We start from the raw sequence: 13,927 nt of genomic DNA on the forward strand, positions 1-13,927 counted from the left end.
CCACCACAAAAATTCTTGTTAAAAAATACGACCAAGTTTCGTGAATATTTATTGACAAATAGAGATGTGGCGTTATTATAGGGGTCAAGTTTACTACATATACTGTTATCATTATGGCTTTCCCTCAACAAAGAACAATCAAAATAACGTCGTTTTTAATAATATTATCAATAATTAAATAAAGAGCTTAATGTGGTAATTTTACGTTTTTGTTTTAAATGGGCGATTAAAAATTTAGCTGATTAAATGATCGATTATTGAAGCTTCCCACAAAACCATTCACTTTTATCGCCAACTTCTCCGAGCAGTTTTCTCATTAAAATAATTAATTAAAATTAATTCAAACGCTCAATATTTTCCGTCTGATACAATTTTGATTTTGTGGAAAAAAGAAGTATCTAATCTTTTCGCGGAAACCATAAACGCTTTTGTATTTTACAAGATTTTACATTACAAAATTAACATACATAGTTTGTTTTTGTAGACCTTCCCGAAACGGGTCAATGCAAGAACAACAAGTAATTTTATAAGAGCAATTAATGGTCAGTTGGATTAGTATTCGTCATAGTTGTGGTGTTGAAGTTTAAGTGATCGTATGTACGAACATTGCGGTTTTAGTTACACCATAATCTAATTGTTTGCTGCCTATTGTTTTAGCAGTATTTAAAGTTGAAGTTTAAGGTAATTTAATTTTAGATTTTTGTATGTATATGCTGATTATCATTCATCAATTTCACAAAAAAATATAATTAAATTAGTACACAGTCACGTATTGTGTTACGTCATGAGCTAAGCTTTATTATATTATTAGAGTTACCGAAAACGTAAACAAAGAGCAAAAGATACAAAAAAAATAATTATATATTTACATTATACCTATATAAAGTCTTTGCAAACAATGTGAATGTACCACAAGTTTACTTTTGGATTTAGTCAGTTTTATTCTGCGATGTTGCTTTGTTTTTATTTACAGAGAGTAATAGCAAAAAACATAAAAAGATACTTTATTTTTCTTAATTAATTATAGGCTTTTAATACTAACTGTATCAAAGTCCAAAGAGTAATTTCATGCACGTTCGCTTTCAATAAGTCTTTGATTTAATAAAAGCAAAAGATTCTAAAGGTTTATGTTACATATTTGTTATTTAAAAGAATTTGTGTATTTGTTATTAAATGTTTATTATGTAAAACAAAAAAAATTAAAATCCACGTGAAGTGAAAGTGATATTTTAAATAACATTAGTTGTATAGTAATTCTTAATTATCTAGTATTGAAAATAGATATTGAGTTCCAAAACTATGCACATCCATGAGTACATGAGGTAATATTGTCTAACAGAAATTACAAAATCGTCACAAAATATATAACCACTGCATTAACTAAACTTTTTTTCATGATTTTCATATCGAATCAGTTATAGAAACAAATATTGAATATTAAACGAGAATTATCGGCTTTAGCTGACATTTTTATTCATACAAAAATTAAGTATTAATCATTGAAGATAATTAAGCAATCTCAGGGGATGAAAACTGTTTTCATTCTTTATATAAACATACTAACGTTTCGCTTTGCAATCTTAAAACTTCATCAGGGTAGATTATGAAAGTCACAACGAGTTACAGAAATTGTAAAAGACAGACATGCTATTAATATTTAGCCTTAGTTTATACTAACATTGTATGAGTTAAAAAATACAATAATCATAAACAATATTCATAATTAAAATAAAATTTAAATAATTAGGGCTCATGTTTAAATGGTAACTTGTAAACTTATTAATTGTAAATGTTACAATTTTACTGCAATCAAAGGGTGAATAGGTATTAATAACATCTCTATATTTTACAATTTCTGCAATTCCGAGAAACTCTTATTGTGACTTTCGTAATCTTTTATTGTTTAGACTACCATAAGAATTTATAAGTTTCATAATAAAGACTGATTATTAAATTGCAAAATATCTTGAAGAAGCTCCATATGATGTGTGAAACGTCAGTTTGCTGCAATAAAATATCTATTTTATAAAATTATTTAAAAGAAAAGAAACAACCAAAACCTGTGATGTTAATTGTCTTCTACAGTTTTCCATTTTTTCCTTCGAGAAATATCATTTTACAAATCCAAGTCAAAATAGAAGCAAATGTAACTGTATTAGTATAGCAAACAATACCGACGTTTCGCCGTCGGTTTGAGACTTCTTCAAGGTAGATTGTAAGCTAATAATTTTTTGTCCTTCAATTATGGAATTTAAATTAAAAATAGACACAACCACATGATACGACGTGGTTTTTAATTATTTATTTACTTTGTTTATAAGTTCTATAATAAATACCAATTATTAACTTGCCCTAAAATATCCTGATGAAGTTTTACATGACGTGTGAAACGTTAGTGTTATTTGTTGCAATAGAAAACGTATTTTATAAAATATTTACGAGCCGTTTATTTAAATTTTCCCCGACGGGGTTTTCCACAGGTTAGGCAACTTTTCGAGCAGCTTTCCATTGTCGCGCCTGAGCAGAATGGAACCGAAATCAACAAGTGTGACGGCAAGTACGAGACTCAGGTCGCGGCCTCAATTCCTGCTAGCGTTGCTCTTGTCGCTCTGTTTTTCCTGCTGTTTGATTACTAGCTGCAACGCGTTGACAACATTCGGGAGACAATCGGGTAGACCCAGTTCACCGTCAATAATAAACGGCAACAACAACGGAAAATTCAACGCGAAGAGACCACGAGTTATGGCCGAAGCTTTTGCAAACGCCGGTCAACGTGCCGGACTCGAAATTTGGAGGATCGAGGTTAGTGAGTCAGTTTTATTACCTTTTTATATTATTAAATTAACAATTGCAATTGTTTGCCATTGTAAATAATTAAAAAAAAAAACGATTACAACATCGCTGAGAAAACTGAAGCATTACTAATAGGTTTTCTGGTCTTTATAACATTTTATGAGTCAATTTATTACACAAACTTTTTGAATTAAAGACGCATTTAATATTAAAATATAAAGTATTGAAATTGTACGAAAATGTTGTGAAGTAGTTTTTGATAAGTTTTTGTTTGAAATTGTTTCGTTCTGTTAAATATTTAAAGAGTAGCAGAACTGAAGACGATCAAATAGTACAAAACATTTATAAACTAAATTTGACTTATTCCTAGCCGTTTATATATGAAATGTCTAACAAAGCTGAAGAAAATCAATCAAATAGAAAGGATCAAAAGAAATTCGCGTTAAAAAATAGTAATGCTTTAACCAAACCACTTATTTGATTATCATCTGTAAAAATTTTGGATTGGACAAGTTTTTATACTATCACATCGTAATCGGAGTACTTTAGAAAGTCATTTAAATGGTATTAATATTAAAAATTTGCCTTAACATCTGTGATTAATATTTAGAAAAATAAAGTAAAATTTTGAAAACTATAACTTTAAACAGATACTTCTTAATTACCATTTAGATTCATTTGGTATATGGTAAGATGGAAGCAATATAAAAAAAAACCTAAAATAGTTATTACAGAAAGTAATATTGCAATTAAATTTGTGCTTTTTCTATTATTACACAATAGAAATAAACCTTAGATTTAGTAATATTATCTAGGTGGTATTTATTGTTAGTTATTCAATTAAACTGCTGCAGACAATATTGCTAAATTCATCTACTATCTCTAGTTTTCAATTTTAAGTGCATAGTTAAAAAGAATTTCTGTGACACTTAAATTTTTATGTTTCCTGACAGGGTAATGCACTGTTATATACCGTAAAGCAGAGTGCAGTCTTGTTTTAACATAAATCTGCAACCGGTTTGTAATACCTTTGAATTCAATACACTTGAAATGTATTACCCATATCTTCTTACATTCGGAAGACGAACAATGCAAAAATTGTCTGTTATTAAAGTAAAGTCAATTGAGAAAAGTAGAGATAGGATGGTAGGACACCTAAGACATGAACATTTAGTTAGACGAAGAAGAACCTTTTCTTAATTCTTTTCTACTTATGCACCCTTGTACGTCACCAATACGACATATGATTTACAACTTGGCATGGGTTTTTTTGGTCAAAGATGAAAGGGTTTTTGTGAATCCTTATTTTTCTTGCCGAAAATACTTGAGGCAGTTAAGGTTTTCTATTCAAAACTGTAAGCAGTCCATATTTCAAGGTACAGCACACTTTTTAAAATATTTTTAGTGTTTTAATGATTTTACACATACATTTATTTATAACTCTCATTTATTATCTTAGGCGTTTCAAAATTACATTGTTTAACAGTGATGCATTACTTTTTATAAGTTGTCACAGTGCCAAAAATCGTTTAACTGTGTTATGTCCATTTATATAAACAGATAGTTTATCTTGGAACGTTTAAACATCAGGTAGCAGGAGCTACATTTGTAAATTATTAAGTATTAGTTTTCAACAAATACAAATAGTTAATCTGAAAAAAAGGCACTTTTAGGGAGAGGCTTATGAATCAGCAAAAGCGAATGTTTTATCATGTTGTTATCTTAATAGATTAAATATATTTGTATTATTAACGATTTAAATTCCTGTAAGTTTGTGTAATGGGTTATTTTAAAAAATGAGCCACCGGTACTTATCATCATCATCATCATAAGGTCATCAGTCCTAAGACTGGTTGGACACGTACCTCCACTCTTTCCTATCCTTAGCTAAACTTCGCATTTCCCTAAAACTAGAACAGCCCACATCCTTAACTATTTGCGAACAGTAATCTAATCTAGGTCTACCTCTACCCCTCCTAACTCCTGTTTCTGCCTCTAATATGTCTCTGACTAGACCTTCATGCCTGAGAAGGTGTCCTACCAACCTATCTCGCCTATTTTTTATTGACTTCCATAGAGTCCTCTGTTCTCCTATTCTTTCCAATACCTCTTCATTTCTAACCTTTTCTACCCACGATATCCTCATCATCCGCCTATAACACCACATTTCGAACGCTTCTAACCTTTTCTTTTCCGCCGCTCCCACTGTCCATGTTTCGCACCCGTACAACGCCGTGCTCCAAACATACACCTTTAACAACCTTTTTCGAATTTCTAAATTAACCGTTCGCGAGCATAGAAGTGACTTCTTTTTATTAAAGGCGACACGACCCTGCGCTATCCTCTGCTTTATATCCCTACTACTCCTTCCATCCTCACTTATCTGACTTCCTAGGTATCTAAAATCAGCCACTTCTTCTAATTTTTCGTCTCCTATCTTTATATTCGCTCTTTCCCTACTTTTTCTTCCCTTGCATATCAGTATTTTAGTTTTACTTTTATTTATTTTCATACAGTACTGATCTGTCAGTACCGCTTCCATTTTATTTAAAGCCATCTCTAGGTCCTCCTTATACCTAACGATAATAAATTAAATTTTTAAATGGGGAAAAGGGAACCCTCACAGAATAACTTTGTTGTTCATTTGTTGACTATCTGGCTGATCATCAAAGCCTACAAGGTTTTACAGTGACTCAGAATGGCGATGAACAAAAATAGCCTTCGTCTTGCACTTCAGCGAGACTGAGATCAAGACCAAGACTTAACTATGCTCTTAAGACCAAGGCCAAATCTAAATGAATAAGGTCAAAACCAAGAGCAAGTCTTATTAGCAAAATCCTCGCAAAATTCTAGTCTAAATTGTATAGTTACAAAATAGAATAAAATAGCTAATGATAATTATGTAAAAATGTTATTCATTAGAATATGGAAAATAATAATAATAATAAGAACAATTCATTTTCATTACGGCTCATGTCCCATCTTCTCATCGTTCCAATGAATTCTTTCACCTTCAATCATCACTAATTTCGCAATGGAATTTTGTGTTTTTTCAAAAATTATTTATTTATTCATGAATATCTATTTTGTTCCCTTTAAAGTAATCCCCACCAGATATTATATCCTTGTGCCAACGTTTTTTTTCTAGTCCTCGAAGCACTTCCTCCTTCGATGCCGCCTTTATCTCCTCAATCGTAGTATAGCATCGCCCTTTCACGGGCCTCTTCAGTTTCGGGAACAAGAAAAAGTCACAGGGGGTCAGATCTGGGGAATACGGTGGTTGCGGCATTATTAGTGTGTTGTTTTTGGCCAAAAATTCGCGCTCAAGCAACAATGTGTGAGCCGGGTCGTTATCATGGTGCAAACGCCAATTTTTGTTCTTCCACAAATCCGGGCGTTTCTGGCGAATTTCTTCGCTCAAATTGCACATAACATCCAGGTAATATTCCTGGTTGACCGTTCTACACTGTGGAAAGAACTCTTGATACACCACGCTCCAGCAATCGAAGAAAACTGTAAGCAAAACCTTCACAATCGACCTAACTTGTCGCGCTTTTTTCGGTCTTGGCTCGTGCGGCAGCTTCCATTCGGATGATTGAGCTTTGGTTTCCACGTCATAACCATAAACATATAATTCGTAACCAGTTATGACCCTCTGGAGTAAATTTGGATCGTCGTGGACAGAGTTAAACAGCTCCTTAGCGATGTTAATGTGATGCTGTTTTTAGTCGAAATTGAGACCCGTCTCATACCCAAATCATTGGTAAAAATCGAATGGCAGAAGCCAATTGATATGTTAAGGTCCTCAACAACAGTGATTTGACAATTGGCCAATACTATTTTTTTAACTTCATCAATGTACCCTCTTCGTCGTTCACGTCTTCACGACCCTCTAAGAACATTTTGTCCAACCAATAAACGTTGCGTTGGTCCAAGGGGAAAAATACTTAACACTTGTTTAGTTATGGATGGAATTGTAATGTAAAAAACGTGGGTACTTTGACTTTGGCATAATTTATATGGTATATTATTAGTTAATTCTTCAGTCATTACAGGGAAATATAATTGAATTGTAAAGGTACAAGTAATTATACTATAAAATAACCAAAATTTTACAATAAGATGCCCTGGCGTAATCCGTTTGTCTGTAAATTATTCTTCTTACTATTCAATCTAAATTTTCTGTTTTAGTTAGTATTTAAGATTAATTTTCCTTTCCACAATTACTTCATTGTCTTATTATTATTTCACCCTGTATAGCTATTTATGTAAACAAAACAAGAAAAAATAAAAACAAAATCGAACATTTCATTACAGCTAATAACTAGATTCTGTTGATGTTTTTTATGTCATCGATTTTTCTATAGAACAATTGATGTTAAAGGGACGCGGCCTTGGGTTTGGGCTGGAGTCACATTTATAAGGGTGTGTATTTAATTGAATGATTACTGTGTTACAGTGAAAAAGTTTTATTCTGTTAAATAAACTCGCTTACATCATTCTGTTCGAGGAATAATAATAACTAGTGGTAATTTGAAAAAAATGTAAACAATTGAATTATTTTTACAAAGTGATTCAATTTTGCATTTGATCGATAGCCGATTATTGCATTTTTGATTAGGTGATTGATGCATTATTACGTTTTTGTGGTAAAGATAAGAGACATAAACTGAGTTAGAATTCCGAACTTTTGGCTCCCAGCAACAGTAGGATGTTTTATTTAGTGTTTATTCCTACTAGCAGATGTTCATCAGATAAAAATTACTTTTAACTGCATTCATTACGTTCTAACTGATGCTTTCAATTTTGACTGCAAATAACATTAGGTATTTATATTCTCTGTATTCAAAGGACAACATGAATGATATATATATATATATCATAAAACCACCCTAACTTAAACCCACTGTTTGTTAAAAATTCTACAGCTTACAATTATAGCTTTTTTTTAACTTTGGTTTATTGTTGTTTTCTTGGTAGGCTTAGGATAACTTCTAAATAATTATCCTTTTTGTAATCGAAGTTTCAGTCGTTTCAAAAACAAATTCAAAGGAATAGGTTTTTGATATACATTTGCAACAGTACGTAAAACTTTTAAAACTGAAATTAATCGACAACATCCAAATTTATAAGCAGTAAAGTAAAGTACAGTAGAATCCGCTTATAATGACATCGAAGGGAAATGAAGAACACGTCATACTAAGCGGGCGTCATAAAAAGCATAGTCTTAGAAAATAAACATCTTTCTATTTTGGTTAGTTATTTACTTCAATAGAGAGAAAAACTAGAAATTGTATATATTTATTAACAGAAAAAAAAAGAACGATGAGTTGTAATATCAATATACATAAGAAGGGTCAGAAAAATGAGCGAAAATGTTAATATTACAATAGCCGGATATAATTTCTGTCATGTCATTTTAAGCAAATCCAAAGTTTCCTTTAGAGAATTTAATATGAAAACCAAACTTAACACTGCAGTTACTTCATATTAAGCGGTTGGTCAATATAGGTGAAGTCATAATAAACGAATTCCACTGTATATATGCTACATGATCCAGAAAATCGAAAGAAAATTTTTTCACTAATCATAGTTTGACCTCTCTACCATTTTAACTTACTAAATAATTGCAAGAAAAAAATAGATAAGTAGTGATTATTGTGGTGGGTATTTTTAAATAATCTGATTATAATATAATTAAACCAATATTCCGCGACTAGATATTTAAAAGAGTTCTCTGTGTTGCCACCGAATCCATCAGATATGAGATGCTCGTAAAAGTATTTTCGTTGTTGGTGTCTTACATCCAATTATAACTTCTGAAATAACTCTTTATGCGAGTGACGCTTTAATTTACTGCCAATGAAGAAATGGACTACAGAAATGTAAATGATTCTTCGCATTTTTGGTTTCCAAAAATACACTTGAGTTTTTACTTTCGGGAAGTGAAAACAGATGGAAATGAGGTGATGACCAGATTAAAGAACTTCGAAAACATTTCATTTTTTCAAGAAAACTCCATAAAAAATTATATTTGTTTCTATTATTTCATGTGAAAACTCATTGTTTTCATGATTTTCCGTTTCATTGAATTCCTTAAAACTTTTCATATCTTTTTTTTAGGTACTACTGAATTATACTATTATTATTTGAAATAGTAATAGCACTAGTAAATCAGGATGTAGTTTCCTATGCCAAAAGTAAAGAAAAAATCTCAGAAACGTATATAGACTTTTGACATTGTATCATTGCCTTTTTTTTACGTAAAAACCTCAAAAAATGGTATTAATAAATCGTCGAAAAATGCTTTCATGCGTTTAAATAATTGGGTGTAAGTATTTTGTAAATAGATTTGTTCGAGTCTGACTAACGTATTCCCACCTAGCTTGATAATTTTGTGCAATCTGTTCTATGCGTTAAGGTTTTTTGTTTACCAGTTGGAAAATATTAATTGATAAGATAAAAAGTTATCCATTTATTGAGGTGGCTGGGTAACAGGCTGTGTGTGTACAACTGGAACACTTCTATATATACATCATTATCTAACGATAAATTGAAGATAATCTTATTAATTACACTGATTTTGAGAAAAAAAAAATGACTAAATATCTAAGCGTTTGTGGTTTCATAAATTTTGGAATGAAGGATTTCAATATTTTTTTTAATTTCAATTTATAGAAAAAAGTTGGTTTAGACAACAACATTCCTGGAGAAACCACAGTGTAGTTAGAGAAGCAGTTTTTCTTGAGTTTTTAGTAATAAAAAAAATATTGAAGAATTTTTCGTATTAAATAAATGAAATGCTTCATCGTTCTAATCATTTTCTTGATTTTTGAAATTTTTCTCTTTCTATGGGTACGAGTACACAATATAAAAACATTAATTGAAAACTACTCATTAAAGTTTTTGTACTTCAGAAATGTGTTTCTTAATTTTTCTATAAATCAAAATGAACAATTTCTAGCTTCATAATTAGTTCCAATATAAAACTGAAAGCTTTTAATTGCTACACTCTCTTTTGAAAACCTTATTATTCCACATGTAGTAGGCATTTTCGTCATGCACCTAAAACTTCACAAACGCTTCTAACGTTTTATAAACTTTTCCAATTAAGAAAAATTTATTTTTCTATTGTAATAATGTTATTTCATTAAAAAGCTTTGTGTTAACGATAATTTTTCGTTTCAGAACTTTGAACCTAAAGCATATCCAGCCAAGGATTACGGCAAATTCTACACGGGAGATTCGTACATAGTTTTATCGGTGAGTAATTTTTTAATAGCATCACTGAATTTTGTTTTGTAAAGAACAAATGATTCACCAATTTATTAAGAACAAAAAGAGTAGTTTCTTCGCACTATGTGATCTGATTATTAATTCAGTAACGAAGGAAACTTCCCTGAAGAAGACTCGTATGCGAGTAAGAAACGTCAGTGTTTTTTCAAAATCAACAAATTAATCGTTATTACTATTTCAGTAACTAATCAATATTCCTTTTCACCTTTTTTCTAACGAGTACCTTGTTGTGATTGAATATTTTGCAGACGAAAGAGAAAAAAGGAGTTCTAAGTTGGGATATACACTTTTGGCTTGGAAAGGAAACAACCCAGGTGAGTACCTTCTTATTTTAGTCTTTAAAATGCATTCATTATTACACCGATTATTACCAGTTTTGTGCAAATTGATAACTGATATACTCCTAGGATTTGTTGTTATATACAATGGTGGACTTAATAAAATTAAGATCGGAAAGTAGTATACGTATTGTACAAAGAAAATTGATTTCCAAAAATGTAATTAAAAAGCTCAGTACTACAAAAATTCCAAACAGTATTATAATTAAAGGCAACTGAGTTAATGTTATCTTGTCTGCAAGTTGAAACTGTGCGTCTCTATTTAATAAGAATTCCTTTAGGATGAATCAGGAGCTGCAGCAATTTACACTGTTCAATTGGACGAACAACTCGGTGGCGCTCCAGTTCAACATCGGGAAGTCCAAGATCACGAATCCCAACTTTTCCTATCTTACTTTAAAAATGGTGTAAGGTATTTAGCAGGTGGTGTTAATTCTGGATTCACACACGTCGATCCCAATGCATTCGAAAAGAGATTGTTCCATGTCAAGGGTAAAAGGAATATCAAGGTCCGTCAAGTGGACGCCACAATTGCTTCTATGAACACCGGCGATTGCTACATTTTGGATGTTGGAAGAGACGTCTACGTTTACACCGGAAAGGATAGTAAGAGAGTTGAAAGACTTAAAGCCATCAGTGCTGCAAACCAGATTAGGGATCAGGACCACTCTGGAAGAGCTAGGGTTCACATTATTGGTAATTTTTAATTAAAATCATTTGCCAAACATGTGTTTCATCGTTCTTTTTTTGTTTGAGAAGATGATGCAAGCGATGAAGCAGAAGTACAATCTTTCTTCGATGCTTTGGGAGGAGGTTCATTGTCAGAAATACCAGACGAATCAGCTGGAGAATCTGATGCCGAATCAGACATTGAAGAAGAACCTGCTACACTTTATAAAGTCTCTGATTCCAACGGACCTATCAAGATAACGCCTGTTGCTCAGAAACCTTTGCGACAAAACATGTTGGATTCGAACGATTGCTTCATTCTGGACACAGGAGATGCTAACATTTTTGTATGGACAGGAAGGAATTGCAAGAAATCAGAAAGGGATCAGGCAATGAGCAAAGCCCAAGAATATTTGCGATCTAAAGGTCGTCCTGGGTGGACACGGGTTCAACGTGTCGTTGAAGGAACCGAGCCAACAATATTTAGACAGTACTTTGCTACATGGCAAGGACATGGTGAATTGCATCCTCGTCTCCTTCGTTCCGTCGTGGACGAACCTGCTTCCAAATTGGAAGATAAAAGCGGTGGTGAAGCGCCTGGATTTATGCCAGACGATGGTACCGGCGAGGTAGAGGTTCTAAGAGTTACAGATTCTGAAGTGAGCCCAGTTCCACCAGAATCAGAAGGAAAACTGTTTGGAGACGATTGTTACCTTATTAAATATAAAACGGTTGAAGGATCCTGGGTGGTGTATATTTGGGAGGTTAGTAATAATGACCATAAAACTCCAAAGAAGTTTGGTGGATAAATGTTTTTTTAGGGGAAACGTTGTTCTGATGGAGATAAATTTACTGCGTTCCTTAAGGCAATTGAGTTCAGCAAGGAAAATGGAGAAACTCTCCCAATTGTCCGAGTTGTCCAGAACTATGAACCGAAACATTTATTGCACATATTTAAAGGTATTTAATTGTCCTTAATAAATCAATACTTCTTCTTATCTACATTCTCTATTTGTTGTTAAGGTAAACTGGTGACATTCCTGAGTGGAAATGCAGCTTCATTCAAAAGTATTACGGATTATGATGGTTATGTCGAAGGAGAAACACGCCTTTACAAAATTCGAGGAACTAACGCCCAAAATTCTCGTGCTATCCAAGTTGAACCAAAAGCCTCATCTTTGGAATCAGATGATGTGTTCGTAGCAGAAAATGACAATACCGCTTGGATATGGTTTGGAAAAGTTAGTTCTCATTTGATTGTTGCAAATGTAACAAAATGTACCTATGTTTTTCTTTTGTAGAATGCCGATGAAGCTGAAAAAGAATTGGGGCATGAATTTGTGAAGATTTTAGCTCCGGGTTGGACACCTGTGGAAGTAGATGAAGATGTCGAATCAGACGAATTTTGGGATGCACTTGGTGGTGAAGGAGCCCACGCCGCTAGCTACGAAGAAGATCTCAATGTTCCCGAAGAAGCCAGATTGTTCCACGTGCATGTTAAAAAAGCAAGGGCTAAAATTGAAGAGATACATGATTTCACTCAGGAAGATTTGGATGATGATGATGTCATGATCTTAGAAAGTCCTTCGGAAGTGTTTATTTGGATTGGAAACAATTCTACTGAAGAGGAGCGAAGAGTAATGGGCAAGAAATTGGTAAGAGAGTAATTTACCTCATTAAAGTTGATAATCTAATCATCTGTTTTATATGTTTTATTATAGAAGCCCCTGCAAAGACACAATCGTCATAATTCTGTACTTTTCTTCATTAAACAAGGTCACGAACCTTCCAATTTCATTTCGAATTTCCCTTCGTGGGATCCGGAATTGTGGGAAACATCAGCTTCCAAATACGTGGATGTAAAAGCCAGAATTCAAGAACTGAATGCAGCTATAGTTGATGAAGAAGATTAATAATACGCTATTTGCGCTATATCCCTTCATTCGCTTTTTAATTGTTTTTAATCGTGATAATAAAATTAATCAACTTTTGTTATTAATCCAAGTTAATAAAGGAAATATATTTTCAATTCTTTAATTGCGTGAATTCGTGCAAAGGAAATAATTGCTTAATTAGAACTTCATTATTTTAGTCATTTGTATGGAAGAAGGTATAAACAAATTGTAGGCTCATATGTTTCTAATTTTTCACATATAATAACGTTGAAACCTGAGTATATCATATTGAGTTTAGCAGAATCATCATCATCAGTTTTAATACTAGTTCCTCCTCCTTCCTAACCTGATCTAATTTTTGTATCTCGCTAAAACTAGGATACCCCATATCCCCAACTATTTTTGCTAATTGCGATCTAGCTCTGTTGCTTTTTACTGCATGTTATATGTCTCCCATTTTTCCTTTTCATATATTTCCTCATTTGTAACCGTTTCTATCTACGGTGCTACCTACTATTATTAGATTGCTTTGAAGAACCACACTTACCTTCTTAAATGACTACCACAATAATAATAATTCAACATTTTAGTGATAATAGCACTAAAACTATTGAAAGGGTTTTTTTATGCTTTTATGTTTTTGGTCACTACGTAGTGTAGATACTTGTTAACTAATAAGAACATGTGTCCTTAATTTTTAAAAGTTCTTACCTTTAGCGATTCAGGCCAAGAAGGTTTTGGACATGGTGCTGATGTATCTGGCATAACAGGATGCAGTTTCCTTTGGAAAAGAATGAGAACACAATCCATGATTCTCATAATCAGGTGAGGCGGTCTTCCCAATTTTCTTACGGTAGCTATAAACATAACCATGCTCTTGTACCAACAATATTCTTTTATATGAAATACTTTAAGAAGTTTTTAATGGTGGTTAAT

General features: G+C 32.5%; 2 protein-coding genes across 2 annotated transcripts in view; one reads left to right on the forward strand and one right to left on the reverse strand.

The window, feature by feature from the left end:
• Positions 1 to 13,927, reverse strand: part of LOC108736619 (dynein heavy chain 5, axonemal) — a 61,284-nt gene that overhangs the window by 16,543 nt on the left and 30,814 nt on the right. The window contains exon 43 of the mRNA XM_025974162.1: positions 13,694 to 13,848. Coding sequence (XP_025829947.1) covers positions 13,694 to 13,848 — 155 coding nt within the window. The remainder of the gene's footprint in view (positions 1 to 13,693; positions 13,849 to 13,927) is intronic.
• On the forward strand, positions 538 to 13,125 carry LOC108736651 (gelsolin, cytoplasmic). Its single transcript, XM_025974155.1, has 10 exons — positions 538 to 681; positions 2,481 to 2,802; positions 9,982 to 10,056; positions 10,338 to 10,403; positions 10,709 to 11,123; positions 11,187 to 11,860; positions 11,918 to 12,056; positions 12,120 to 12,337; positions 12,398 to 12,751; positions 12,818 to 13,125. The coding sequence occupies exons 2-10, from the start codon at positions 2,527 to 2,529 to the stop codon at positions 13,007 to 13,009; spliced, it is 2,409 nt and encodes an 802-aa protein (XP_025829940.1). The 5' UTR covers positions 538 to 681; positions 2,481 to 2,526; the 3' UTR covers positions 13,010 to 13,125.

The sequence above is a fragment of the Agrilus planipennis genome, unplaced genomic scaffold (genome assembly GCF_000699045.2).
Source record: "Agrilus planipennis isolate EAB-ADULT unplaced genomic scaffold, Apla_2.0 scaffold148, whole genome shotgun sequence".
NCBI classification, from domain to species: domain Eukaryota; kingdom Metazoa; phylum Arthropoda; class Insecta; order Coleoptera; family Buprestidae; genus Agrilus; species Agrilus planipennis.